General features: G+C 53.5%; 3 protein-coding genes across 10 annotated transcripts; all 3 read left to right on the forward strand.

Moving 5' to 3' along the window:
• The first annotated feature begins 184 nt into the window (after window positions 1-184).
• TMEM86B (transmembrane protein 86B) lies at window positions 185-2781 on the forward strand. 2 transcript variants are annotated; one of them, XM_030851331.3, is made up of 3 exons: window positions 185-952; window positions 1276-1522; window positions 2194-2781. In XM_030851331.3, the coding sequence occupies exons 1-3, from the start codon at window positions 869-871 to the stop codon at window positions 2574-2576; spliced, it is 714 nt and encodes a 237-aa protein (XP_030707191.2). In that variant the 5' UTR covers window positions 185-868; the 3' UTR covers window positions 2577-2781. The 2 variants fall into 2 exon arrangements, with proteins under 2 accessions (XP_030707191.2, XP_030707193.2); XM_030851333.3 differs by having other exon boundaries at window positions 1279-1522.
• A 54-nt stretch (window positions 2782-2835) lies between these two features.
• PTPRH (protein tyrosine phosphatase receptor type H) lies at window positions 2836-19393 on the forward strand. The gene is given in 13 exon segments (XM_060289465.1): window positions 2836-7447; window positions 7450-7528; window positions 7531-7677; window positions 9187-9265; window positions 9367-9414; window positions 14842-14929; window positions 15591-15678; window positions 15945-16021; window positions 16119-16253; window positions 16614-16724; window positions 16930-17090; window positions 18145-18280; window positions 18388-19393. Coding segments are annotated over 13 exon segments (1353 nt in total). The 5' UTR covers window positions 2836-7369; the 3' UTR covers window positions 18514-19393.
• A 23-nt stretch (window positions 19394-19416) lies between these two features.
• Window positions 19417-26265, forward strand: SYT5 (synaptotagmin 5). Of its 7 annotated transcripts, XM_060289463.1 has the most exons (10): window positions 19677-19794; window positions 20338-20446; window positions 20941-21043; window positions 21610-21782; window positions 23426-23545; window positions 23661-23828; window positions 24153-24320; window positions 24617-24734; window positions 25013-25146; window positions 25686-26265. In XM_060289463.1, the coding sequence occupies exons 3-10, from the start codon at window positions 20965-20967 to the stop codon at window positions 25884-25886; spliced, it is 1161 nt and encodes a 386-aa protein (XP_060145446.1). In that variant the 5' UTR covers window positions 19677-19794; window positions 20338-20446; window positions 20941-20964; the 3' UTR covers window positions 25887-26265. The 7 variants fall into 7 exon arrangements, with proteins under 7 accessions (XP_060145443.1, XP_060145444.1, XP_030707230.1 ...); XM_030851370.2 differs by lacking the exon at window positions 20338-20446 and having other exon boundaries at window positions 19655-19794; XM_030851371.2 differs by lacking the exon at window positions 20338-20446 and having other exon boundaries at window positions 19655-19794; window positions 24620-24734.
• The last annotated feature ends 439 nt before the right edge of the window (window positions 26266-26704 follow it).

Consider the following 26704-nt stretch of genomic DNA (forward strand, 5'->3'; position numbering starts at 1 on the left):
GGGACCCTTGGAGCATGGAATTAGGGTCCTCAACCTCCAGGCTCTGCTGTGGGGTAACTTCTGCTGAGACTGCTAAGCGTTTCCTGGAGGAGCTGAACACTACCCGGCCTCACGTGGGTCTTGGTCCCAGCGAGCCGTCCCCTGTCCACACGCGCAGGCTCTGGGAGGTGTGGTGAGTGGGCTTCTAACCAGCCCCCTTCCCAGCACCCCCTCACCTGCCCAGCGTGTTGCAGAAGCCATGTCCCCTGAACCCTTTCCCCTTGGTGGAGCAGTGGTAGTTGGGGGCAGCCAACCAAGCCAGACAGGTGGGCGCCCAGCGGGTCCATGTCTTCCAACGGAAAGGTAAAGAACATACCAGGTGCGCTGGTGGACATGTGCGGGAAGCCTTCCCTGGAGCTGAGGGCTGGCACGGCCTCCTGGTTCAGCTCCTTCCTGTTGGTTCAGCAGGCGTTTGTGGTGGGCACTCCTGAGGGAAGGCCAGGGCCGAGGACGGCGAGGGGAGGAGGGAGTCTCCCGACCTGTCCCTGGGCTCTGGTCCCCTGCCCTTCCCCCCAGCTCATGGAGGGGAGGGCATTGAAATTCCGCACCCCATTCCCTTCTGACCTGCCAGGCACAGCACAGTGGGAGGGGCGTTGGCAGCCATGGCTCCCTAGGCAAGAGACGAAGCCAGGGGAAGGGGGCTGTGGAGGAGGAGAGACCCCTGGGTCCCAGTGGGCACCTTATCAGCAGGTGCCAGGCAGGGCCATCCCCAGGGTGGGGGCAGCACCTCCCTGGGCCCTGTTATCAGTCCCAGAGTCCACAGGACGCTCCTCGGGTTAACGTGTAACCACACACCATCCCCTCCACCCCCAAAGCCACCGGTGCCCACATGCAGGCCACTTTGGGTGGGTCACACGTTGACATGGACACCCGGGAAGAGGGGCTGCCTGGAAAACCTCGCTTTTCAGCTCAAGTGAGAGCCACGGAGTGTGGGGTGGGAGCTGGGCCTGGGCTCCTGGGAACCCACATGACCTGGAAGAATTGGGGGGCTGGGTTCTGTGGGGTTGGATGTCCTGGTCCCTGTGCAGCTGCCCCCCTACCCTGGACAGCATGGCTGGCGTCCCTGGGTGGGGGCGGGATGGAAGCCCTGACTCCCAACTCCTGGCCATGTGGGGCCTGACCCCCAAAGGCTGGGAACTGGCTGAGACCAAAGCCAGGAGGGTTCTGGAGCCTGGTCCCAGGGCCTGGGGGCTGGGCTGAGTTCCAGTGGCTCAGCGGCCCCTTTGTCCCCCGAAGCAGCCGCATGTGGGCAGGTGGCTGAGCCCGTTCTTCCTCACCTGTGCCGTCTACTTTCTCCTCTGGAGCCCTGAGAACCAGCCGCCCTGGGTCGGTGCCCTGATCAAGTGCCTGCCCATCCTCTACCTGGTGGTGCTCCTGTGGACCGTGTACCCCGGCGGGAGCTACAGCTTGCTCCTGCAGGGGGCCCTTCTGTGCTCAGCTGTGGGGGATTCCTGCCTCGTCTGGCCTGAGGCCTTCCTCCATGGTGAGAGGGGCTGTGTTGTGTTGTCCCTTCTGGACCCCAGGGGGGGGGTGTCCGGGGTGCAGGGGGCGACTCCCCAACAGAGCCCCTGCCAAGTGCTTGAGCCAGTTGGCGTGTAAAGGCAACTGGGAAATGGACGGCAGTGAGGGGGACATACCCAAACCTTGGGCCCCGAGGAGCTCTCCTTCCATGAGGGCGCGGGCAGCATTACCTGAGGCTGTGGGAGTGTCCAGAGGTCACAGTCCTGAGTACGCTGGTCGAGGACAGCCTCGCCGAGAAGGTAAAGTCTCGAAGCGGGTGCAGGGTACCAGCCGGGTGCCCTTCCAGGGAAGGCCCTTCCGGGCAGAGGGGCAGCAAGGGCAGAAGCCCTGGGGTGGGTGTGCCTGCTGGGTGAAGCCGACTAGGGGCTGAGCAAGATGGGGTGTCAGTCAGTGGACAGTTCTGAGCAGGGTGAGGATGGGATGCAGTGCGCGTTTTTAGGTCATTCTGGCGCCAAGAGCAGGAGGAAAGAGGACCACCAAGGAGGCCAGCGTTGTAATCCTGGCAGATGGGGTGGTGTGGCCAGGGTGGGAGCTGGTGCTTGGGGAAGGCCCTTTTTCTCAGGCTCTGAGGGCAACGAGGTGATGCTGGGAAGCAGGGGTCTCAGCAGGCGCACCCACCCCTGTCTCCTCCAGGCATGGCTGCCTTTGCCGTGGCCCACCTGCTCTACCTCTGGGCCTTCGGCCTCACTCCCCTGAAGCCTGGCCTCCTGCTGCCTGTTCTCCTGGCTTCCATCCCATATTATGGCCTCCTGCTTTGGCACCTCCCGCCTGACATGGTCCTGCCCCTGACGGCTTACTCCCTGGTCCTGGCCATTATGCTGTGGCGTGGCTTGGCCAGGGGCGGGAGTACCTGCTGGGGCGCCCTGCTCTTCACGCTTTCAGATGCCGTGCTGGCCTGGAACCTCTTCGTCCATCCCCTGCCCCATGCCCACCTGGTGGTCATGGCCACTTATTATGGTGCCCAGGTCCTCATCGCCCTGTCGGCCTTCCAGAGCCCCAGGCTCAAGTCCAACTGACCAGGGGCTGAGGCAGGCAGATGTCCACCCCCCTCCTCCCTCAAGGACCTGGGCCCCCAAGATCAGTGAGGCCAGAGAAACACCCTTGGGGGTGAGAGCCAGTCCCCCAGACTCCCATCTGCCGGTGCCAGTCTATCTGGAGACACAGAACTGTTTCTGGCCCTGATCTGTTTTTCTGTTGCCTAAGTAAAGTGGATGTTGCAATGGTGACATCTCCATTATTTGGGGAGGGGTGGGAAGGGAGGGGTGATCACAATAACAGCAAGTGGTTCGTTTTCCTTTTTTTTTCCTCCCACAAAATTTACCATTTTAACCACTTTTAAGTGTATGACTTAGTGACCTTAAGCACATTCACAGTGTTGTGCATTGAACACTTGCTGTGAGATCTACCCTTGGAACACGTTTTCACATGTACAACGCAATGTTTTTAACTATACCCACAGCAGACTCCTGTGGACCAGTCCTGGTGCCCAGGACTTAGGGGATATGGAATAACCAACCGCCCCCCACCCCAGGCCCTTTGATGGTGGTGGGGATTCATTATGCTCATTGTACAGATGAGGATTTTACAGATTTGAGGCCAGGAGGAGACAGCTTGGTCAATGTATTAGTTTCCTGTGGCTGCTGTCACAAATTACCATAAACTGGGTGACTTAAAACAACAGATTTAATCTCTCACAGTTCTGGAGGCCAAAAGTCCAAAATCATTGTGTTGGTAGGGGTGCCCTCCCTCCAAAGCTCTAGGGGAGGGTCCTTCCTGCCTCTTCCAGCTCCTGGTGGCCCCAGCCACATTCACATGGTGTTCTCCCTCTGTGAGTCTGTCCTCTCCTGAGGACACCCGTTGTTGGATTTAGGGCCCACCCTAAATCCAGGATGATCTCATCTCAAGATCCCTAATTACATTTCCAAAGACCCTATTCCTAACTAACATCACATCCATAGGTGCTGGGGCTTAGGACTTGGGCATATCTCTTTGGGGGCCACAGTTCAACTGACGACAGTCACATACAGTACCAGGAGAGGAGAGGGTTGAGGAGATGAGGAAACTCAAGAAGAGACTTGGAGGAAGGGGTAGGTAGCAACACGGTGGGAATAGAGTACTAAATAAGAAAGAACCTGGGTATGGCCCTCATCCTGGCTGTGACCTTGATAGCCCACTGCTCCTCTCTGGGCCTCAGGTTCTACATGTGAGGACAGAAAGCAGTCAGAGCTGCTCTCCAAACCCTGCTCAGTTTCTACAGACATGATGTGCTTTTAGGGACTCTTACAGCAGAGAGGAGACTTCTACATCCATGATATGATTTTTAGGGATTCTTAGAGCAGAGAGGAGACTTCTGCATCCATGATGTACTTTTGGGGACTCTTACAGCAGAGAGGAAACATCTACATTCATGATGTGATTTTTAGGGACTCTTACAGCAGAGAGAGGACTTCTACAAACATGATATGCTTTTAGGGACTCTTATAGCAGAGAGGGAACTTATACACCCATGATGTGGTTTTTTAGGGACTCATATCAGAGAGGAGACTTATCCATGATGTGTTTTTAGGGACCTCCAGAGCCCACTGTTGGTTTCTAGTCCCTGCCTCACCTTCAGGCCAGGATCCCCACTCACCATAGAGGAAGGCCTCAGGCCAGAGGAGGCAGGTGTTCTGGGTGGGGGTGCCCTGCTCTTCACAATCTCAGATGCCACGTTGGTCTGAGATGCCTTCCTTCAGCCCCACACCCACTTGGTGGTCATGACCACCTCTTACACTGCCAAGGTCCTCATCACTCTGTCAGCCGTTAAGGGTGGGAGACTCATGACAGACTAACTGGTGGGTAAATGAAGTGAGCACCCTCTCCCTTCCTAAAGGGCCCCCCAGAACAACCTTCCACCCCAGGGAAACGTGCTAAAGGAGCAATATTTCCAGCCTCCATCTGTCTAAAGCCCATATTCTGTTTTGTTAAATTGAGATATAGTTGATATAAAACATTGTGTACCTTTAAGGTGTACTGGTGTTGATTTGATACATTGATATGTCACAGTATGATTATTACCCTGGTAATGTTAGCTAACATCTCTGTGGCATCACATAACACCTATTTTTTTTTTTTGTGGTGGGACCAATTAAGATTTAGTCTTTCAGCAACTTTGAAATTTATGACACAGCATTGTTGTCTGTAATCACTATACTGTGACCATGTTCTGTTTGAAGGCATTTATATCCAATTCCTGAAAACGACGTTATGATCGCAGCTTTATTGAGATACTCTTCATATACCACCAACTGCCCACTCAAAGTGTGCATGTGGTTTTTAGTATTTTCACAGTTTTGCAGCTATCACCACAATCAGTCTTAGAGCATTTTCATCACCCCCAGAAGAGACCCCGTGCCTTTTCCAAATCACCCATCCCCTCCAGCCCAAGGAAACCACTAGCATAATTCACTTTTTTTTTTTTTTTTTGCTGCGCCGCGTGGCTTGCAGGATCCCCGACCAGGGATTGAAGCCGTGCCCTCGGCATGAAAGTGCAGGGTCCTAACCACTGGACTGCAAGAGAATTCCCCATAATTCATCTCTAAATGTTGGTGTTTCCAATCATTTGGGTTGTTTTCAGTGTTTTTTTTTCTTTTAATTTTTTTAAAATTGAAGTATAGTTGATTTACAATGTGTTAATTTCTGCTGTACAGCAAAGTGATTCAGTTATACATATACAAACATTATTTTTTAAATATTCTTTTTCATTATGGTTTATCCTAGGATACTGAATATAGTTCTCCAGGGACTTCCCTGGTGGTCCAGTGGTTAAGACTCCTCACTTAAAATGCAGGGGGCGTGAGTTCCATCCCTGATTGGGGAACCAAGATCCCCCATGCCCTGTGATGTGGCCAAATAACAAAAGCAAACAAAAAAAACCCCCGTCAAATATAGTTCTCTGTGCTGTACAATAGGACCTTGTTGTTTATCCTTGTGTTTCATGATGATAAACAATTACTACTCTGCACTCAGTTCCAGTGTGGGGCTTGCTCCCCTCACCAACAAGCCAATCTCCAACACCAGCTGGGCGTCCTACAAGTCAACTCAGTTCTGACGCTATCCCACAGGTTAAGGACTCAGTCCTACAAGACTGCCACCTTTTACCCCCCACCCCCACTTCAGATTCCGGTGACAAGCCCAGGTTGTTAACCTGTGCTTCTGACCAACTGGCTATAAATCAGAGGTTCCCAAGACCCCCCTCCTCGGGTTGGATTAATTTGCTAGAGCAGCTCACAGAACTCAGAAAAACGTTTTGCTTACTAGAACACTGGTTTATTACAGAATGTAACTCAGGAACAGCCAGATGGAAGCACAGGCACAGGGCAAGGTGTGGGGAGAGGGCACGGAGCTTCCATGCCCTATCCAGAAAATGTTCCTCTCCCCAATCTCCACGTGTTCACCAACCCCGCAGGCTAACTATAGATTGAGACTAGGCTGGGACCGGGTGGCCTGACCCCCTACTTCAAGGTCATTCCCTCCAGTCCCATTTCCACCTGGTGCTCTGGCCACACAGAAATCCCCCCAGATTACCCCCAGCCCTCTCCTCCCTCTTAGCCCTGACATGGGCTCTCCCCTCTGCCTGTGATGACTTCCCAATGCAGTTCTTCACTTGACCAAACCCTGCTCTTGTACGAAGACTCAGCCCCAGTGTCACCTCCCACTAAGGGACAGATGCTTCCTCGGTGCTCTCACCATTGTAGCCCACTTCCTGTCACTCTGCGGTTACCTTCCCAGTCTGCCTCCTCACCACAGTGTAAGCTTGGCCAGGGCTGGAAGAGGCTGTTTGCCCTTGGAGTCCCCGGCGTTGGTAGAGCTTGTGGTCCTGCCTGTAGGAAGCCATAGGTGTTGGGAAAACACCTGCAGGCAGGCAGGGAATTGCTTCAAGACGGTGAATGAACACGGCTTCAGTTCTTGAACCACACAAGGAGAGGAAAGCGTGGAGCAGAGAGACTGAAGTCCACTGAGCAGCAAAAACAGTGAGAAACTCCTGGGAAGATTGAAGGGGATTGTGAGCTGGTGGTGGAGGAGTGGACAGGGTTGGCAGCTGGAGCGGGCTAGAAAGAGGATAGCCACGGAGTCTGTAAAAAGAGAGTTTGGCCCCTCCTGGGGGCAGGCCCCACAGAACTGAAAACATACAATGTTTTCGTACATACAACATACAACTGAAAACATACAATTCAAGCAACATTATTTTTAACAGCCAAAAAGGTGGAAACCCAAATGTCCATCAGCTGGTGAATGGAGAAACAAATTGTCATCTATCCATAGAGTGGAATATTATTCAGCCACGAAAAGGAATGGACTATGGACTTTGGATGATTATCATTGTGTTCATCAATGGTAACGTGTACATTTTGGGGATGTTGACAGTGGGGGAGGTTATGCATGATGGGGGCAGAGGGTGTATGGGAAATCCCTGTACCTTCTACTCAGTTTTGCTGTGAACCTAAAAGTTGTGGTGAAAATAACTATGTCATGGGCCAGCAAACTTTTCCTGTAAAGGTCCAGGTAGTAACTTAGATCAGACATGGGAGCAATGAAGGTGAGTGGACTCCAAATCCCATCAGGCCATGGGGTCATGACTTCATGAGCTGCAGTGACACAGAGAGTCCAAGTGCTCATGGGAGTTGTAGTTTAAGGGGGCATGTCTATTTGGGGACAACAGAGAATGAGGGATGAAGAGGTATTTTGATTTAGGGGAAGGAAGGGATAAGCTATTTCTCAGAGAACTGACCTGACTGGTGAGGAGTGGGGAGTTGGGAAGCCCTCCTGGATGGAGCCTACTGATTCCTCTTGTCCCCTCCACCCAGCCCCGGACCCCGTCATCATCACCTCCTGTATCAGCACCTCGGGGGGGGGGGCCACGGAGTCACCCTCACCTAGTCCTGCCCCCTGGGAGGCTATGAGGCCTTTGAGTTGGAGGTGGGCAGGCAGCGGGACTCCAGGACAGCTCCTCTTGTGGGAGAGACGTGTGGGTGTCGGGACTTAGGCCGGCTCAGTCCTACCCAGCCACCATCACGACCGTCTGGGATGGAATGAGGGCCCAGTCTGCCTCCGTGACCTGCCACACCGAGAGCACAGGTGAGCAGAGCCCCACGGGGACAGAGAGCTATTGATACAATGACATTCTCTCCAGACCCCTTCACACCCTGTTGTGAGACAGTCTCACCAACCCATGGAGTCCTTTTTGTTTGTGTTTTATTTCCTGCTTTCTTTTAAACAGCTCTGTTGAGTTGTAATTCCTATAACATACAACAGTTCACCCATTGAAAGTGTACAGCTCACTGACTTCTAGTATATTTGCAGTATTTGCAACCATTATTACCATCAATTTTAGAATATTTTCATTAACCCATAAAGAAGAGTCATCTCCTTAAGCCATCACCCCCTAATTTCCCCAATCCCCCACCAACCAGCCATTGGCAATCTCTAATCTGCTTCTGTCTCCATAGATGTGCCTCTTTTAGAGCTTTCCTAAAAATACAATCACACAGTATGTGGTCCTCTTTGACTGGCTTCTCTCACCTAGTATAATGTTTTTAAGGTTCATCCACTGTTCTGGTGTGTATCAGTGCTTCATTACTTTTTATTGCCAAAATAAGATTTCATTGTGTGGATAGACCACATTTTGTTTATCCATCTGTTTGATGGGTCTGTTGGGCCATTTCTACGTTTTGGCTATTCCGAGTAATGCTCTGAACATTCGTGTGCAGGTTTCCATGTGGACGTATGTCTTCATTTCTCTTGGGTGTATACCCAGGAGTGGAATTGTTAGATCATATGGTAAGTCCGTGTTTAATCTTTTGAAGAACTGCCAATTTTTTTTCCAACACTGCCGCACCATTTTTCACCCACCAGTGGGATGTTTGAAGAAGTTTGAACCTCACACTCAGGAGATCTTTGATCATGTACCATTGACCGTGGTCATGGGCCTCCCTGGGCCCTGTCAACCATTTCCTAGGAATGAAAGCCTCTTATGAGATGGGGTCTCTGATCTGGAGACACTGGAGTTCGGTGTACTGATAAATGGATGCTCTTCCAAACTGGGCTCAGTGGGTCCCAGTGTCCAGGATTCTCTGGTTTAGCAAGAAGGGTCTCTGAGAAGACAGGGCCTCTTGGATCCTGGACTGGATCGCTCTTTCTGATGGGGAGGGGAGGCTGCCCTGGGCATTGTAAGTTGCTGTAAGCAGCATCCCCGGCCTCCAGCCACTAGATGCCAGTGGCACCACCATCGCAGCTGTAACAACCAGAAGTGCCTCCAGACATTGCCCGATGTCACCTGGAGGGCAAAATCGCCCTCTCTGAGAACGACTAGTCTAGGCCAAATTGGGGAAGAGTCACTCTCTTAACAACCAGGTCACTTGAGAAAGTGATGCCTTTGCATCAGGCTCCTCAGGAAGTGAGGACCTAAGGGGAAGAGGTTGGGTGGGAGGTAGGGCTCTATCCAGAAGCTTTCTCCTTTCCCTTCTCTGCCCTCGAATCTACCCTCTAGACCCTCTGATCAGTCTGGGTGAGGACAGAGGTAGGGGAGATGGGACAGCAGGAGAGCAGACCTAGGCTCTCACAGCCCACCACGCCTCCTTCCCCCAGGGGCCATCGTGGGAGCCATAGTCAGTCCCCTTCTGTTTCTCATCCTGGTGGGCCTGCTGGTTTTCTTCCTGAAGAGGAGGTGAGACTTGGCGCAGGGCTTATCGGGCGCCAGGAGGGAGGGGGCCTGGGGAAAGATGGGGATCCGTGGTTCTGGCCTCACTCCCCATGTCCTTTTCCCAGGCATAAGAAGAGTGAGAAGAAACCAGCACCCGGGGATCTGGTGTTCAGGTGAGTGGGTTTGGGGAGCATTCAAAAGGCTCACTGTCAGGTCAAATCCAGCTGGTCACTGTATAGGTCAGAGGGCAGGGCCAAGGAACCCACCCACACCAGCCTCAGATCCCCACTGCGGCAGGGATCGCAATGCCTTCACCGCTGCCCACTCCCTAAGCAGCCTGGGCCGGTGGCTGTGGAATCTCTTTCCGTCTCAGTTCTGGGACTTCCATTCATTTATCCAAAAAGCCATTCACCGAACCCCTGTTAAGTGTCAGGCACTGTTCTAGGTGCCGAGGAAACTGGCTGAAACAAAGATTCCTGCCCTTGTGGAGCTTACATTCTAGCACAAGCAGCCATTAATAAACAAGATGATTAGGAATTCCCTGGCGGTCCACTTGTTAGGACTCCACGCTTCCACTGCAGGGGGCATGGGTTCAATCCCTGGTCGGGGAACTAAGATCCTGCAAGCCGTGCAGTGCGGCCAAAACAAACAAACACACAAAAAACAAAACCAAGATGATAAAGAACGTGATGCTTACTTGGAGACAAATAAAGCAAGAGGTGGAGGCAGGAAGGGTGGAGGAATATTTTAAATAGAGTGTCCAGGAGAGGCCTTACTAAGAAGATGACTGAGACGAAGTCATTTGAGGACAGACCTGAAGCAAGTGAGCGCAAGAGTCCTGTGCCCATCTGGGGAAAAGGCATTCCAGGCAGGGGGATCAGCAAGTGCGATGGCCCCGAGGCAGGCACAGGCTTGGCGTGTTTGGAGAACGTGGTGTGTCTCTGAGACTGAGCAGAGTGGATGAGGCGGGGTGGGGGTGGGGGTGGCGTAGGAAATGAGGTCGGAGAGCTACCAGGTGGGATCAGATCAGGTTGGGCCTTGTAGATGATAGTGGGGACTTTGGTTTTATCCTGAGATGGGAGTTTTTGGAGGTTTTCGATAGACCTGTGACACAGTCTCACATTTTTATGAAGCAAAGGCAAAAGTAGGGAAGCAAAGGAAGACGTCTGTATATAATCCAGATGTCTGTTATGTCTTGGAGCAGCAAACAGTTAGAGGGAATCAGATTCAAGATGCCGTTTGAGTGTTTGAAGAGCAGACCTGGTTGAAGAATGGATGTATGGTGTGGGATTCAGAGAGGGCTCAAGAGTGAACCCAAGGAATTCAGCCTGAGCCCCAGGGAGGCTGGAATGGCCATTACTTGAGACAGAATGACTATGCGGGGTGCAGGTTTGGGGGAAAGTGTCAGGAGCTCAGTGGTGGACACACTGATTTTGGGATGCTTGTCAGACATGTGAGTGAAAACGCTGAATGGGCTGTTGGATACAGAGTTCCGTGGTTCAGAAAAACGTTTGTGCAGATGTCTTCATCACTCTGAGTCCCCTTTAGGTTGGGTCAATCATCATCAAATCTCTATGTCAGAATGATCCCCGGGGATCAATAGAGGAGAGATAGACCAGGGAGTTAAGGGATGTTGCGAAACCAGGTGAGACGGCCTTGGTGTAAAAGAAAGAGGCATAAACTGAGGGCGTGGCCATCAGAGGCAGGGGCTTGAGGGAGAGTAAATACGATGATGTCCAGTTTCTCCTTCGCCATAGAATCTGTCCTGACCAGCGTCCCGCCCCACTCACCCTGTGACCTCTCCCCTCCTTACCCTGTGTCCATTATATGGCATCTGCAACAAATCACTGCACCCATTGGATTCCAAGTCTGGCCCCACCTGTATGCTGAGCATCTTGCCCTCCTCAACCTCAACGTGCGTGTTTGGATGTCCCAGCGATGACCCTCGAGGACACACAGGTGGAGATTCTAGGAGGCAGGTGGGAAAACAGCTCTGAAGCTCGGGAGGGGGAGAAGTAGGGACTGGCAATGGAGATTCAAAAATCACAGATGAATGGATGGAAAGCGAAGCTAAGGAAATGGACAAACCCCATAAGAAGTGTGTGTCCAGTGAGAAAGGGGGGATTGAGGATGGGCTTCTGGGGATGCCCACCTTTTAGGATGGGCAGAGGACAGGGCCCCACCAAGGAGATGGAGAAGCAGCAGTCAGAGAGACGGTGATGGTGCAAACCAGGAGAGGGTGTTCAGGAAGAGGGTGGATCCGGAAGAAAGGAAGGCGCGGTCAAAGGTGCGAAGTGCTGCTGAGCACTGAGAGGTGGCCTTTGGAATTGGTGATAAGGAGGCAAATAAGATAGGGGACTTTGAAAAAAGTCCTTGTTCCCCTGTAGTCGTGGTGGAGACACCAGGCCATGGTGAAGGGTGGGAAGGAAGCAGAGAAAACCGGTCAGTGTGAGAAGTTTGAATGTGAAGGTGTGTTTTCATAGGTCGTCTTATTGTTTAGGTGTGATAAGGCCAATGGATCCAGAGACAGACACCACTGAAAGATAGTTCATTACAATCACAGATCCCAGGAGAGGGATTACACGTTACACCAAGCAAGGCCATGCAGAGAAGCACCAGGGTCAGCTGGGAGGTCGGGGAACACCTGAGGAAGAGGCTTTACTGTGGTTTCTGCAGCAAGAGGTGGGCAATCCAAGGCAAACGGGTTTAGTTTGAATCATTTCAGTGGACTCTGATGCACAGGGCCTGCCCCCTGTTCCTGGCGGGGATTCCAGCAGATGGATCCCCAAAGGGGAGGTGGTGAGGGTGTGGATTTAATCAGCTTCTCAAGAAGGAGAACTGGGGAAGTGCCTGGCGGTCCAGTGGTCAAGATTCCAGGCTTTCACCGCTAGGCCCGGGTTCAGTCGCTGGTCGGGTATCTCCCCCAAGCCACGCAGCGTGGCCAAATAAATAAACAAAACTGTAAAAACAAGCAAACAAACAAAAATACCAGTCACGCAAAAAAGAAGAAGGTAAACTGACGAGCCTCCAACCAGGGTCTCAAAACTGAGTCAAGACTGTATATATAACATTGTATATATAACACTATACTACAAGGGGAAGAGAGACAAAGAGCTGGAGCTGGAGCCACAGGAGGTCAAAGGATTCTTTTTTTAATACAGAAGTAAGATTAGCATGTTTACACACAAAAGGGAAAGAGGAGAGGGGAGAGATACAGCAGAGAGGGAAGAACCACAGCTAGATAGGGCCACAGGGAATTGGGGCCCAGAGAAGGGCAGTGGTCCTAAGTGGGAGAAGAAATACCCTTTCCTTGTTTTTGAGTCAAAACAAATTTTGATTGTGGTTAAAAAAAAACCAACAACCTCCAAATAACAAATTTACCACCTCAACCATTTTTAAGTGTGCAGTTCAGTGGCATTAAGTCCATTCACGTTGTTGTGCAACCATCACCACCATCCATCCATAGAACTCTTTTTTTTAAAAACTTTATTTATTTATTTATTTTGGTCACGCCACATGGCTTGTGGGATCTTAGTTCCCCGACCAGAGATTGAACCCACACCCTCAGCAGTGAAATCGCGGAGTCCTAACCACTGGACCGCCAGGGGATTCCCCGTAGAACTCTCTTCATCCTGCAAAACTGAAACTCTGTACACATCAAACACTAACTCCCCATTTCCCCCATCTCCCAGCCCCTGGAAACCACCCTTCTACTTTCTGGTTGTATGAATTTGATGACTGCCTCATATAGGTGGAATCGTATTTGTCCTTTTTGTTTGTTTGTTTGTTTGTTTGTTTTTGCGGTACGCGGGCCTCTTACTCTTGTGGCTTCTCCCGTTGCGGAGCACAGGCTCCGGACGCGCAGGCTCAGCGGCCATGGCTCACGGGCCGAGCCACTCCGCGGCATGTGGGATCTTCCCGGACCGGGGCACGAACCCGTGTCTCCTGCATCGGCAGGTGGACTCTCAACCACTGCGCCACCAGGGAAGCCCGTATTTGTCCTTCTTTTTGTCCTCTTGTGACTGGCTCATTTCACTCAGCATAATGCCCTCCAGGTTCATCCATGTTGTTGTATGTGTCAGAATTTCTTTCCTTCCTTAGGAAGAATAATATTCTATTGTATGGTTAGACCAAATCTTCTTTATCCATTCATCTATCAATGGACACTTGGTTTGCTTCCTCTTTTTAGCTACTGTGAATAATGCTGCTATGAACATGGGTGTACAAATATCTGAGACCTTGCTTTCAATTCTTTTGGATGTGTACCTACAAATGGAATTGATGAATCAGAAACAACATCACTAACTTGAAAAGATATCTGCACTCCCATGTTCATAGTAGCATTACCCACAATAGCCAAGATATGGAAACAACCTAAGTGTCTATCAATGGATGACTGAATAAAGAAGGTGTAATATAGGGCTTCCCTGGTGGCGCAGTGGCGCAGCAAGCCCGTGCGCCACAACTACTGAAGCCCGTGTGCCTAGAGCCTGTGCTCCGCAACAAGAGAAGCCATTGCAATGAGGAGCCCTTGCACCGCAATGAAGAGTAGCCTCCGCTCACTGCAGCTAGAGAAAGCCCACGCACAGCGACAAAAGACCCAACACAGCCGAAATAAATTAATTAATTTTTTTAAGGTGTAATATACATAGAGAATGGAATATTATCCAGCCGTAAAAAAGAATGAAGTAATGCCATTTGTGGCAACATGGATGGACCTTGAGGGCATTATGCTAAGTGAGATAAGTCAGACAGAGAAAGACAAATACTGTATGAGATAACACTTATACAGTAAGTCCCTTACACACAAATGAGTTCCGTTCCAAGACTGTGTTCATAAGTCCAACAAAGTTAGCCTAGGTACCCAACTAACACAATTGGCTCTATAGTACTGTACTGTAATAGGTTTATGATACTTTTCACACAAATAATACATTAAAACAAGCAAACACAAAAAATAAAACATTTTTAATCTTACAGAACAGTACCTTGAAAAGTACAGTAGTGCAGTGTAAGAGCTGGCATACAGGGGCTGGCACTGAGTGAACAGGAAAGAAGAGTTACTGACTGGAGGAGGGAGAGGAGGTGGGAGATGGCAGAGCTGAAGGATCCTCAGCCATAGGAGACAGAGGGCAAGCTGCAATGTCACTGACGCCTTGTGTGATTGGACATGCGAACGCACATTCGCGTCTTTGAAAGTTCACAACTTGAAGTTTCGTATGCAGGGGACTTCCTGTGTGTGGACTCTAAAAAAAAAACTCGAGAGAATTCCCTGGGGGTCCAGTGGTTAGGATTCAGTGCTTTCACTTCCAGGGTCCCGGATTCAATCCCTGGTTGGGGAACTAAGATCCCACAAACTGTGCGGCGTGGCCAAAATTTAAAAATTAAAAAAACCTCGAACTCGTAGATACACAGAACAGACTGGTGGTTTACCAGAGGCAGAGGGTGAAATGGGTGAAGGTGATCAAAGGTACAAACTTCCAGTTATAAGATAAATAAGTCCTGGGGAGGTAAAAAAAAGAAAACAAAACACAAAATCCTTTTCTTTTATCCCAAGCGCACAAGGTTAAAGGAGGTTATGTGCCCCTCTTCCCCCACAGCTTCCCAGGGGACGTCCTGGCTGAAGACTTTGCCGACCACGTCAGGAAACACGAGGACAGCGGCTGTGGCTTTGCTGAGGAGTACCAGGTCGGGTGAGAACAGAGGGAGCCGAGCTGAGCCCCACGTGTCCACGGAGACCTTTCCACCCCTTTGGGATTGAACAGAAGCAGGGATACATACTTGGTTGGCTCATACAGAAATTCTCAGCCATGATTATCCACCTTCTTGACTCACTGAACTCTTACTGTAGTGTTGGTTGGACGGGTTAATCCTAAAGCAACACCTTGGTTTTCCCCTGACCCCTCCTCTCTCACCTACCTCTCCAGTCCCCATCCTCCTGCCCTTCCTCCAAAATGCCCCCCCGGGGATGGTGCACACACTCGTCCTATTTCTTTCTTTCTTTTTTTAAAAATAAATTATTTATTTATTTTTGGCTGCGTTCGGTCTTCGTTGCTGTGTGCAGGCCTTTTCTAGTTATGGCTCACGGGCTTAGTTGCTCCACGGCACATGGGATCTTCCCAAACCAGGGCTCGAATCCGTGTCCGCTGCTTTGGCAGGCAGATTCTTAACCACTGCGCCACCAGGGAAGTCCTACTTGTCCTATTTCTGCAGGTGCTACAGAATTCCAGGGTGTAAGGGGTGAGTGGGGTGGCACTTAGGAAGGCGGAGGGAGCAACACGGGTATCCCTGGGGGAGGGCAGAGAAAATCCAGCATCTGTGCACCCTCCCCTCACTTCGCCCCGAGCAGCCGGCCCTGGAGGACCACAGCCAGTCCCAGACGGTGGCCTCAGCTCCGGAGAACAGCGCCAAGAACCGTTACAGAAACGTGCTGCCCTGTGAGTCACGAGCCTCTGCTGACTTTGTTCTCAGCCGTGACTTTATCAACATCCCAGGCCTGACCCTTGCCCCTTATTACCCGTGAGGGACAAAGCTCTTGCCCCCGTGAGCTGAGAAACCCCAGGCCGGCTCCTCCCGCCCGAGGTCCCTCAGACCCTCTCCCAGCTCCCCTTGTCTGTGTGCAGCGTGACGTGTCGGCGTGACCTCTATCCCCAGGTCTCCCACCCTGCCCCCCTGCATTGCTAATGCCGGCCTCTTTCCCTAGATGACTGGTCCCATGTGCCCCTGACGCCCCTCCCTGGGGAGCCGGGCTCTGAGTACATCAACGCCAGCTGCATCCCTGTAAGGCTGCGGTTGGGAGCCAGGAGGATGCTGAATGAGCCTCGGAAGACGAGGGCCAGATGAGGCGGGATGTGACCTACCTGTTTTCCTCAACCAGGGTCTCTGGAGCCTCTGGGAGTTCATTGCAGTCCAGGGCCCCCTTCCCCACACTGTGGGCGACTTCTGGCGCCTGGTGTAGGGGCAGCGGAGCCCCACACTGCTCATGCTGACCAACTGCGTGGAGTCTGCCCAGGTGAGAGGACACCTGGGTCCTGGGTGCTGACCCCTGAGCCCGTGACCCTGCCCCAGACACTGATCCCAGGGTAGACCTTGACTTAGACCTCACTGATTCCCTCCACCACAGCCCCAACCTTCCTGTCTCCCCCAGTCCACCCATTTGTCCACTTACAGGGTGAAGCTGATCTCAAGGACCTTGTGAAAGAAGAGTCCTCCCGGCTGGGATGAATCTACACCTGGCTGCCTGTGGGTCCTGCCTTGTCACCAGAGCAGGGGGGATTCCCCGGCACTGAATACAAGAGCCACCCTGCGGAGGGGCACCAGGGAAGGTGCTCTGGGGCCTCCTGTACTCTGACCCGCCCCAGTCTTCCCCCAGGTGAAGTGTGAGCATTACTGGCCTCTAGACGCCCAGCCCTGCACCCATGTGACCCTGGTGGGTGAGGAGGTGATGGAGAACTGGACAGTACGAAATCTGAAGCTCTGGCATGTAAGCCCCCATCCCACCCCTTCAGCCCCACCTTGACCCTCAGTTCCTCCCCCGTGATATTCCAGACAGTCCCCTCCCCAGAGCTCCCCATGAAGTCTAAGCTTCCGCCACTCCCGCAAGGGACCACAATGTGCCCCAGGGATGTCCCCACCGGTCAGAAACCAGCCCCCGGGTCCTGAGCTCCCCCCAACTCCCCTCCGTCTAGATGCAAGAGCAGAAGACTTTATCTGTGCATCAGTTCCACTATGTGACCTGGCCAGACCATGGCGTCCCCCACTCCCCAGGCCCCTTGCTGGCCTTCTGGAAGATGCTCCGGCAGTGGCTGGACCAGACCGTGGGGGGAGGCCCCCCCATTGTACACTGCCCGTGAGGACCAGCCAGAGCCCTCTGTCTGTGAGGAAACCGCCCCCTTGGGGCTCAGAAACCAGGGTTCTCTGGGTCCTTAGGAACTTCTAGAGGAGGTGGAGGAGATGGGGAGGGCAGAAGGTGAAGGGGCGGTGATGCAGGTCAAGAATGATGATAAGGGTGAAGAGATGGGAAAGAAAGAAAAAGAGGTAAAGGAGGAGGCATGCATGGGGAGAAGGAGGGAAGAGGGGTGAAGAGCAGGAGGGAGAGGCAGCCAAAGGTTTTAAGAAACATTTAAAACAGCTCCTTGGGGGCTTCCCTGGTGGTCCAGTGGCTAGGACACAGCACTTTCACTGTCGAGGGCCCAGATCCCACAAGCTTCACAGCGTGGCCAAAAAAAAAATTTTTTTTAATGAAAAATAAAATAAAACGGTCATTTTCATGTTTAAAATTTTTTTTTTTTTTTTTTTTTTTTTTGCGACACGCAGGCCTCTCACTGCCGTGGCCTTTTCCGCTGCAGAGCACAGGCTTCGGCCGCGCAGGCTCAGCGGCCATGGCTCACGGGCCCAGCCGCTCCGCGGCATGTGGGATCTTCCCGGACCGGGGCACGAACCCATGTCCCCTGCATCGGTAGGCGGACTCTCAACCACTGCGTCACCAGGGAAGCCCTAAAATTTTTTTTTAAATGACAAGCTTGGGAGCTCATCTTCCCGTGTATGAACCCTAGCTCTGTCACTTACTAGCTGAGTGGCCTGGGACAATCGACTTCACCTCACTCAGCCTCCATTGCCCCGTATGTAAAATGAGCACGCTCAACTAATGGTTCCTACCTCTTAGGAGTGGGAGGAGTGAAAAAAGCATGTAAGGCACCTGGAACAGGGCCTAGCAGGTAGATAGAACACAGAGCATAGTCATTTGTTATTACTTCCTACTTAATGAAGTAACCCCCACTTAACACTGTAGCCTCCAGAATAGTCTCACTGAATACCCTGACCCCTGGGTGCTCCAAACACAGATCCCTCCAGTCAGCTGAGACTCCCCCTCCCGTGGTCTGACCCTTCTTGTCCCCGCCTAGCGCTGGCGTGGGCCGCTCGGGCACCCTCATTGCCCTGGATGTCCTGCTGTGGCAGTTGGAGAGTGAGGGTCTCGTGGGGCCCTTCAGCTACATGATGGAGATGTGAGAAAGCCGGCCACATATGGTGCAGACTGAGGTGATGGGGATCCTCGGGCACTGGGTGGGTGGGATGGGGTGGGGCCCCAGAGGAAAGCAGACCGAGGCTCAGTAGCGCACCCTCACCTGCCCGTGCTCTGTCCCCAGGCCCAGTATGTGTTCCTGCACCAGTGCATCCTTAGGCTTCTGCAACAGTCAACCCCAGTGCCCGCTGAGAAGGGGCCCACCTATGAGAACCTGCTTTTCGAGAATGTAGCTCCTACAGAGGCCTAAGCTGCGGGAGGGCTGAGACCCCAGCCCATCTAGACTCAAATGCTGCATCCCTACTTCACCCCAGATACCTGGACCCCTGGGACAGCAGAGGGCTGGGGTCCCACACCCCTGGGCCCTGCAGGAAGAGGGGGCTGGCAGCCTAAATTCCTGCTTTCCGGAGGGGGAGAGAGGTCAGGTGGGAGCCCAGATCCTGGATTTCCAGTTCCTTGAAGAAGGAGAGGGATGGGATCTAGGATTTCCTTGTTGCTTTTTGAGGGAGGAAGAGGCTGCAGGGTCTCAAGGAAACAAGCTGATTTCTGAGGAAGAAAGGAAGTAACGAGGGTCCAGAATTGTGGCCACCCAAGGCGCGAGGGCAGGCCAGGCAGGGTCCTGCCCGTATTTTACTCCAGAAACTGAATCATCAACCTTCGAGGATCTGAGGTTTCCCTGCACCCCACTGCCTGTACATATTTTTTCTTTTATCCCATAATTTATTAAATCACTGTGCTCCCCAGAGACACTTGCCCCATTGGATTTCTGGGTCTGGAAATAATATTGGGGTGGGTTCCTGACGTTTAGGTACTGAGGCCAATGTCCTAGGGAGGAAACTAGGGGGACTCACAATTTGCACCTGAAAAACGTAGATTTGGACAGTTGAGTCTCTCCGAGAAGGCTGTAGGTCTAGGGTCTGGGCAGTGTGGACTCGCTTCCCTGGAGCTGGGAGCACGGGGGCTTGCCTTCTGGGCACGGCCTTAGGGGAATTTAGAGGGTGGAGTGAAGTCTGTATCGGATTTGCTGGAGAATTTCACGCTTAGTCTCCTGTCTGGATATCTGAATAGCTGGGTCTCCGGAGAGGGTCTTCTGGGTCCTAGAACCCGATATCCCGGAGCCTGGTTCTATGGACAGTCCCGGGGTTTGGGGTGGGGAGAAGGGGTCTGTATGCCCGGTGGCTGGACTAGAAGGCAGAAAATCCTTGGGACCAGGATAAATATCCATGGGCGCCCTGGTGGTTCCAGGCTGGGGCGGGACGAGGGCCGGGGCGGGGTTCTCCACCTTCCAAACACGCACGCGCACACACACATACACACTCTTAGGCTTTCTCTCACACACATATACACGCTCACACACACGCACACACGCACATACACACCCCGGGCCGGCTCCGTTCGGCTGAGCCCCCGCCCCACAGCGCTCCGCGATCAGCACCCAGGACAGCGCCAGCCACACGCGTGCCGGGGCGGGGTCCGGGCGGGGCCGGCGCCTCGGTATCTCTCGGGAGGGTCCTGTCTAGCCACCGAGCAGGTAGGAGCCACTGGAACCCCCTCCCTAAGCCCCATCCTCATTTCCATCCCTAGAGAGATGGTGTGTGTATGTGCGCGCGCGTGTGTGTGTGTGTGTGTGTGTGTGCGCGCGCGCGTGTGTGTGGTGGCGGGGACACTGGGAGAGACCAGCAGATGGAGTGGGAGGGCTGGAGCCTGAAATGGGGAGAATGGGATTTAGAGACAGGTGTGGAGACAAAGAGCCAGAGGGAAGGGAGGAGCAGGCAGTGGAAGAGGGTGCGAGATCCCGGTAGACTGAGATCAGACAACAGGCAGAGGCCAGACAACCCAGACGGAGGAGCGGCGAGAAGCCGACGGGGAGACGGACCTCGATGTGGGGTCGAGAGAGGAATGGAGGCCGAGGCGGTCACGAGGACAGGTGTGAAGACAGAGCTCAGGGTGCGCGGAAGAGACAAACAGGCTGAAAAGGATGTGGTGGCCCAGCCAAGGCAGCAGGGCAGCCGCCCGCCCCTCACATTCCCCGCAAGAGTGGGAGAGGGAGGGCAGCCTGAGTCTTCACTCCCAGGACCAGATGTGGAAGGAGGAGCCAGCCTTGGGCGCGTGGACAGACGCACGGGCAAGGCCGCGTCCTACGCATCTTCGCTTGTCAGGGGTATCCGGGTCTGAGGTCCCAGGTGGGACGGGGAACCGAACCGGCTTGCGCCTCTGGGACTCGGCTTCTGTGCGTCAGCCCCGCCCGTTGTCCTGGCAACAGGCCGTTGCCGGGGCAACCAGCGCTACCTTCACCCCGCCCTCGTGGAGCCAGCCGTTGCTCTGGGCAACCCGGTGCGCTGGTTCCCACGCCCGCCCTCGCCCACTTCCGGTTCAGGCCCCGGGGAAGGGCAAGGAAGGGACAGAAGTCAGCGGGATTGGATTCCTAGAGGCCTTGGAGGGAGGGGGCGTCCCTTGGGATGAGATTTGGTCCTGGAATCCACCCCCAGCCCTCGCCCTCCGTCGCAGGAAGGCTGAAACAACAACCCCCAGCATGCCTCGCGGCGGTTGGCAGGTTCCCATACGGGACCATACGGCCCAGGGTGCCGATGGGAGTTGGAGTTCTTTGTTGTTCGGATGGCTCGACGGATGCACGGGGTGGGTGTGGGGGGACTAGAGCATTTGGGTGCCTCCGCAGAAAGAACAGTAAGACCCCGCCGCCATGTTCCCGGAGCCCCCAACACCGGGGCCTCCAGCGACCGACACGCCTCCTGACTCGAGTCGCATCAGCCACGGCCCTGGTGAGCGAAACCCGGGGTGGAGCGGAGGGAAAGCCAGGCTAGGATTCCCAGGGGCGGGGTTCGAACGGGTGTATTCAGGCTGGCGGGCTGGAAAATACGGGTGAGATTGTAGTCGGCATCCTGGATTGGAATCTAAATGAAATGAAAAAGGAACAGGTTTGTGAGAAAATCAGGAACCAAATCAAGGGGTGTGGAATGGAATGGAACTGTGGATTGGTGAATTGGAAGGTCCACCTCTCCCTTCTTTTAAAGAGGGAGACTGAGGCCCAGAGAAGGGTTAAGCCTTCTAAAACACAGCGGTTGAGCAAAAAGATTAGAATGGGAGTAGAAGAGGAGGTGGAACTAATCCTAATAGGCAAGAAAATCTAGATGGTGTCATCCTGCCTTAGGTCTTCAAATAGTTTTATATGTGAGACCAGTTGGAAGGAAAACATGGGAATAAAATGGAATGGAAATGGCTGGAGGGAAAACAAGGCCAGGATTTCAGCTGACACGTGTCATACAGAATGAATCAGCCTGCTTGTCTCTCAGGGCCTCAATGTTTGCTGTTTCCATGTCCTCTGCAGTGCCCCCCTGGGCTCTGGCCACCATCGTGCTGGTCTCAGCCCTCCTCGTCTTCAGCTGCTGTTTCTGTCTCTACCGGAAGCGTTGTCGGAGGCGGATGGGCAAGAAGAGCCAGGCTCAAGCCCAGGTCCACCTTCAGGAAGTGAAGGAGCTGGGCCGGAGTTACATAGACAAGGTGTGGCCTGGCCCAGCCCCTCAGCCCTGCTCCTTCCTTCACCCTTACTCCTCTCAATGGCCCAGCAGCCTCAGTCCCTGCTCCATCCCTCTTACACCCGCTGTGTTTGCTCATCTCCCTTGTGTGTCTAGCCCTAACCTGGACCTGGGGACCTGGAGATAGACCAGACATTCACAAGAACCTCCAGCCTGATGGGGAAGTCAGATGCTCATATAGACATTCAAAATACAGGGTGGTATGTGCCACATTAGTGGCAGTACAGGGCATATGGGAGCATAGAGAAACCACCTGACAGCCTAGGCGGTCTGAGAAGGCTTCCTGGAGGAGGTGACTTCTGTGTTGAGACCCAGAGGAACTCAGAATTAACTGAGAGCAGAGAGAAGGACATTCTACCTCAAAGGAGGAGCATGTGTTGAGGCCTGGAATCCTGATTCTGAGGGATATTTGGAGAACAAAGAGTCATTCTTCACAATAGCTGGGGTATAGCATACAGATATCCTGTGCTCTAGGGTGAGGTTTCTGGAGAGCTCAGCAGTACCCATGTAATGAAGGTGATTGGGAGCCACAGAAGTTTTGAGTGGGAGAGGCACAAGGTCACATGGGCTTTAGGATGAATCCCCTGGAACCCTTGTGGAGGACAGGTCTGGGGCAAGGAGACAAAGGAGGAGGCTGAATGGCAGCCTTGAGAGGTTGAAGCAAACGCGAGTTGGAAGACGTCGTTGGCGTGGAAAGCTACAGGTGCAAGTATCTGAGCACTGGGCCTCTGAATGCAGAGTGGAATGAGACTCTCCTGGGAGCCAGAGTCCTAGGTTTCCAACCCAGAGCAACCGGCTCTGTGACCTTGGGAAATTCACTGTTTGTCTCTGAGCCTCAAGTTTGTGGACCATAACTAGTATTTCCTTACCTCCCTTTTCAACAAATAGGTGTTAAAATTATTACCCTTAAGGGGTGTCCTTTAGGGCCCTGGTATCCAGTCTTCATCCCTCTCCCCTAAGCCAGTGACTCCAAAGACCATCAGCATCAGAATCAGTTCAGGTACTTGTTGAAATGCAAATTCTGGATCTTGTGCCAGACCTACTGAATCAGAATCTCTGAAGTGAAGGCATTTTGCCACACTACTCAGGGGAATTCTGATTCACATTGCATTTTGAAAATCGGTGGCTTAGGTTAAGAAGTTTTCTGACTTTGTTGTTCTAGTTTAGAATGGCAAATACACACTAAATATGCCATTTTTCCTCCATATTTTCTGTCCAAGATCACTGATCAATGTGGCAATTTGGACAATCATCCCAATACATCCATTAATGTGTGAACTAAAATCTGCATCCATCCTGTAGGCAATGAGACACTGTCAGTGCTTGTTTTTCTAGTCTAGTCGTGACAAGCACACTGCATGTGTGTCATCACGTCTATGCCCCACCGGTAGCAGGCATCACTAATAAAACACTGACAAACGTACCACACTGTTTTGCCATGGCTAGTCCCACCTGTGGCAGACATCACTAATCAAACACCGACTCTGCTTAGCTTGCAAGTGTTCAGGTATAGCTGGAGGGATCTGTGAGTCTCCTTTGGCTTCTGCGCCTGGGTGGATATCACTATCAGGGGAAGAGTTCACCTGCCCTTGCCCCTGGCTCTCTAAGGTGCAGCCAGAAGTGGAGGAGCTGGAGCCGACACCATCTGGGCCAGGGCAGCAGGTGGCAGAGAAGCATGAACTAGGACGACTACAGTACTCACTGGATTATGATTTCCAGAGTGGCCAGGTGAGTGTGGAGGAGGGGAGATGCTTTGGAGGGGAGGGTCCCAGGGGTTCTAGCCCCTTCTTGGAGGAAGCTCTGGAAGGGAAGCTAAGACTAGGGTCCCCTTATCACTGTACAGCTGCTGGTGGGCATCGTGCAAGCTGAGGGATTGGCAGCCTTGGACCTAGGTGGCTCCTCTGACCCCTACGTGCGGGTTTACCTGCTGCCAGACAAACGGAGGCGGCACGAGACCAGGGTGCATCGGCAGACGCTGAACCCACACTTTGGGGAGAACTTTGCCTTCAAGGTGAGCTCGTGGCCTCAGTGCTTTATGCCCGGCAGCCTGTCCCCAGTCTCTGAAACGCTTGGGACCGATATCTTCGGCTTTTACTGGTGGCAGCTACCAGCTCTGGGGACTATTCCACTGGACCCTGCGTTGTCCCTTTGGGGGGCACTACTGGCCCCTGGACTGCTTCGTTGGTCCTTGGGCTGTCCCATTTGGGGTCCATAGGCACCCCCCTAACTGTTCCTTGGGACCCTCGCTGCCCCCACTCATCGCCTTCCACCTGGATGTGCTGTGTCCCACTTCCTACTCTCACCGTGTGCTTTCTTTGCGTCCCCCTTCCCCCAGGTCCCCTACGTGGAGCTGGGGGGCAGGGTACTGGTCATGGCAGTATACGACTTCGACCGCTTCTCCCGCAACGACTCCATTGGGGAGGTGCGGGTCCCCATGAGCTCCGTGGACTTGGGGCGGCCAGTGCTGGCCTGGCGGGAGCTGCAGGCGGCTCCTCGGGAGGAGGTGAGCACGCGTGGCCACGCCCCCACATCTGGCCACGCCCACCTCAACCCCGGGCCAATCAGATCACAGGCCTCCGCGATCCTCTGGGCTCCAGCACTTCCACCTGCTGCAGAAGAGTAGCTCCCAGGTCTATCCTGGTGGATCAACGCCTCCCCTCGGCAGTCCCCCTCGGATTGTACCACCCGGGTCTTAACTCTGGACCATACCATTTCAACACGAGGGGGAGGGAAGAAAAATCGCAGAGGGGTTGGATGCGGAGCCCCTGTTCCGGTGATGAGTTCCTCTCCATCTTTTAGCAGGAGAAACTAGGTGACATTTGCTTCTCCCTCCGCTATGTCCCCACGGCCGGGAAGCTCACCGTCATCGTCCTGGAGGCTAAAAACCTGAAGAAGATGGATGTAGCAGGGCTGTCAGGTGAGTGGGAAGCAAGCAAATGGTGATGATGGTCGGGGGAGGTTCTCTGGCTAAGGTTCTGGCAGTGTCTGGGCCCCGAGGGTCTCATAGGGGAGAGGGGGATCCCGGCTGTCATGGAGGATTTAGATTCTATTTGGGCACAGAGAAAGGGAGACCTGAGGGGTCCATGGGCTGTCTCTGTGTTGTTCCAAAGGAGAGTCTCATGCATTCCCCTCAATCTGATCCCTTTGGACTCACCAGAGTGGTGGGGTTATAAGATCCCTCCTCCCTCTCCCCAGATCCGTATGTCAAGGTCCACCTGCTGCAGGGTGGCAAAAAGGTGCGGAAGAAGAAAACGACCATCAAGAAGAATACTCTGAACCCCTATTACAACGAGGCCTTCAGCTTCGAGGTGCCCTGTGACCAGGTCCAGGTGAGCTCAGACCTGCCCATAGCCCCTGCCAGAGCAGCCCTTACCCCGGAGTCCCAGGCCCTTAGAAACCCCCGTTGCTGAGGGAAGGGAGACTCCTTAGCAACCCTGAGAAGCCAGGTCTTGGGGGTCTGATTGTGTTCTCAATCTCAGTTTCTCCCATGAGGACCAGGAAGCCCCACCCCCAAGCAAGACCAGGGTGCCCGTTGCCCTCAGGAGCTCTGGTTACTGAGAAAAAGAGACTTCCCCACAACCCTAAGGCCCGGCCCCTCCACCCATTTCAAAGTCTTGAAGATTTGCCCCCCTTAGGAGGCTGACCCTAAGGGGCCTCCTAACAACCCCTGAGCAACGGGGTCCTGAGAGTTTATCTCCGCCCCCTCCCCCGGTCCAAGCTCCAGATGAAGCCTTAGCCCAGGGACCTAGGAAGACCCCTCAGAATGAGGGTTGTGAGGGAGAGGGTCTCCTTAGCAATGAAATCTGAGTCCCTCACATTACCTCCTTACCCCACTCTCTGTCTCTTCTTCCTCCCCTGCCCACCTCAGAAGGTTCAGGTGGAGCTGACTGTGCTGGACTATGACAAGCTGGGCAAGAACGAGGCCATCGGGAGGGTGGCCGTAGGGGCAGCGGCCGGGGGCGCTGGGCTGCGGCACTGGGCAGACATGCTGGCCAACCCCCGGCGGCCCATCGCCCAGTGGCACTCGCTGCGGCCCCCTGACCGAGTGAGGCCACCGCCAGCACCCTGATACCCACCCTCAAGCCCCTGACCCCAGACTCCTGTCCAAAGCCACGTCCATGCCCACCTATAAGCCTTCTCTGAACGCTAACACCCCCCCCACTCTACCCATTCCTGCCTTCTCCCCATCCCCATTATGCCAATCATGATAACCTGCCAACTCCCCCAATATGGCACATGCCCCAAAGCCCCAGGGACCCCTGGGGGAGGAGGAGAGCAGTCTGGTCTCCCGCCATCCCAGGGTCTCGCCCTCTGCTTTGACAATCAGTGATCCCAGCCTACTATCCCCTTGGCTCCCAGTATCCCTTTTCCTGCACAGTATCACCCACTCCTGTCCCCGGTCTGATTCCTGCACCGCTCCTGGGACCAAATAAATACTCAGCAACTTTGCTGGCCTGGACCGGTGCTCCTTGATGGAGGTGGGTAGGGGTGAAGACTGGGAACGCAGGAGGGACCCTCCAGGGGTGGGACCACACAAGGGCAGGGATAGGGCTGCCTATCCTGGAAACACACGCGGAAACTCACCCACCCACTCATCCATCCATCCTTTCACCCACTCACTCTCCCATTCACTCCATCACTTATTCATTCACTCACCCCTCCAAGCTTCAGCTTCCTCACCTGAAAAAAATCATGGTAATACTAACACCTACTGTACATTTGCTGTGAGGAGTCAATGAGAATTCACTTAGTTATTCATGAATTTATCTGCTCCCTCACCCATGATTTACATAGATTTTCGTACCCATATTTCCCTCCCTCCCTTTCTTTCTTCCTTGCATCATCCATCCTTTCTATATTCCCTGAGGCCCTCTGTATGCCAGCTTC

Source organism: Globicephala melas, chromosome 19, assembly GCF_963455315.2.
Source record: "Globicephala melas chromosome 19, mGloMel1.2, whole genome shotgun sequence".
In the NCBI taxonomy this organism is placed as follows: Eukaryota; Metazoa; Chordata; class Mammalia; order Artiodactyla; family Delphinidae; genus Globicephala; species Globicephala melas.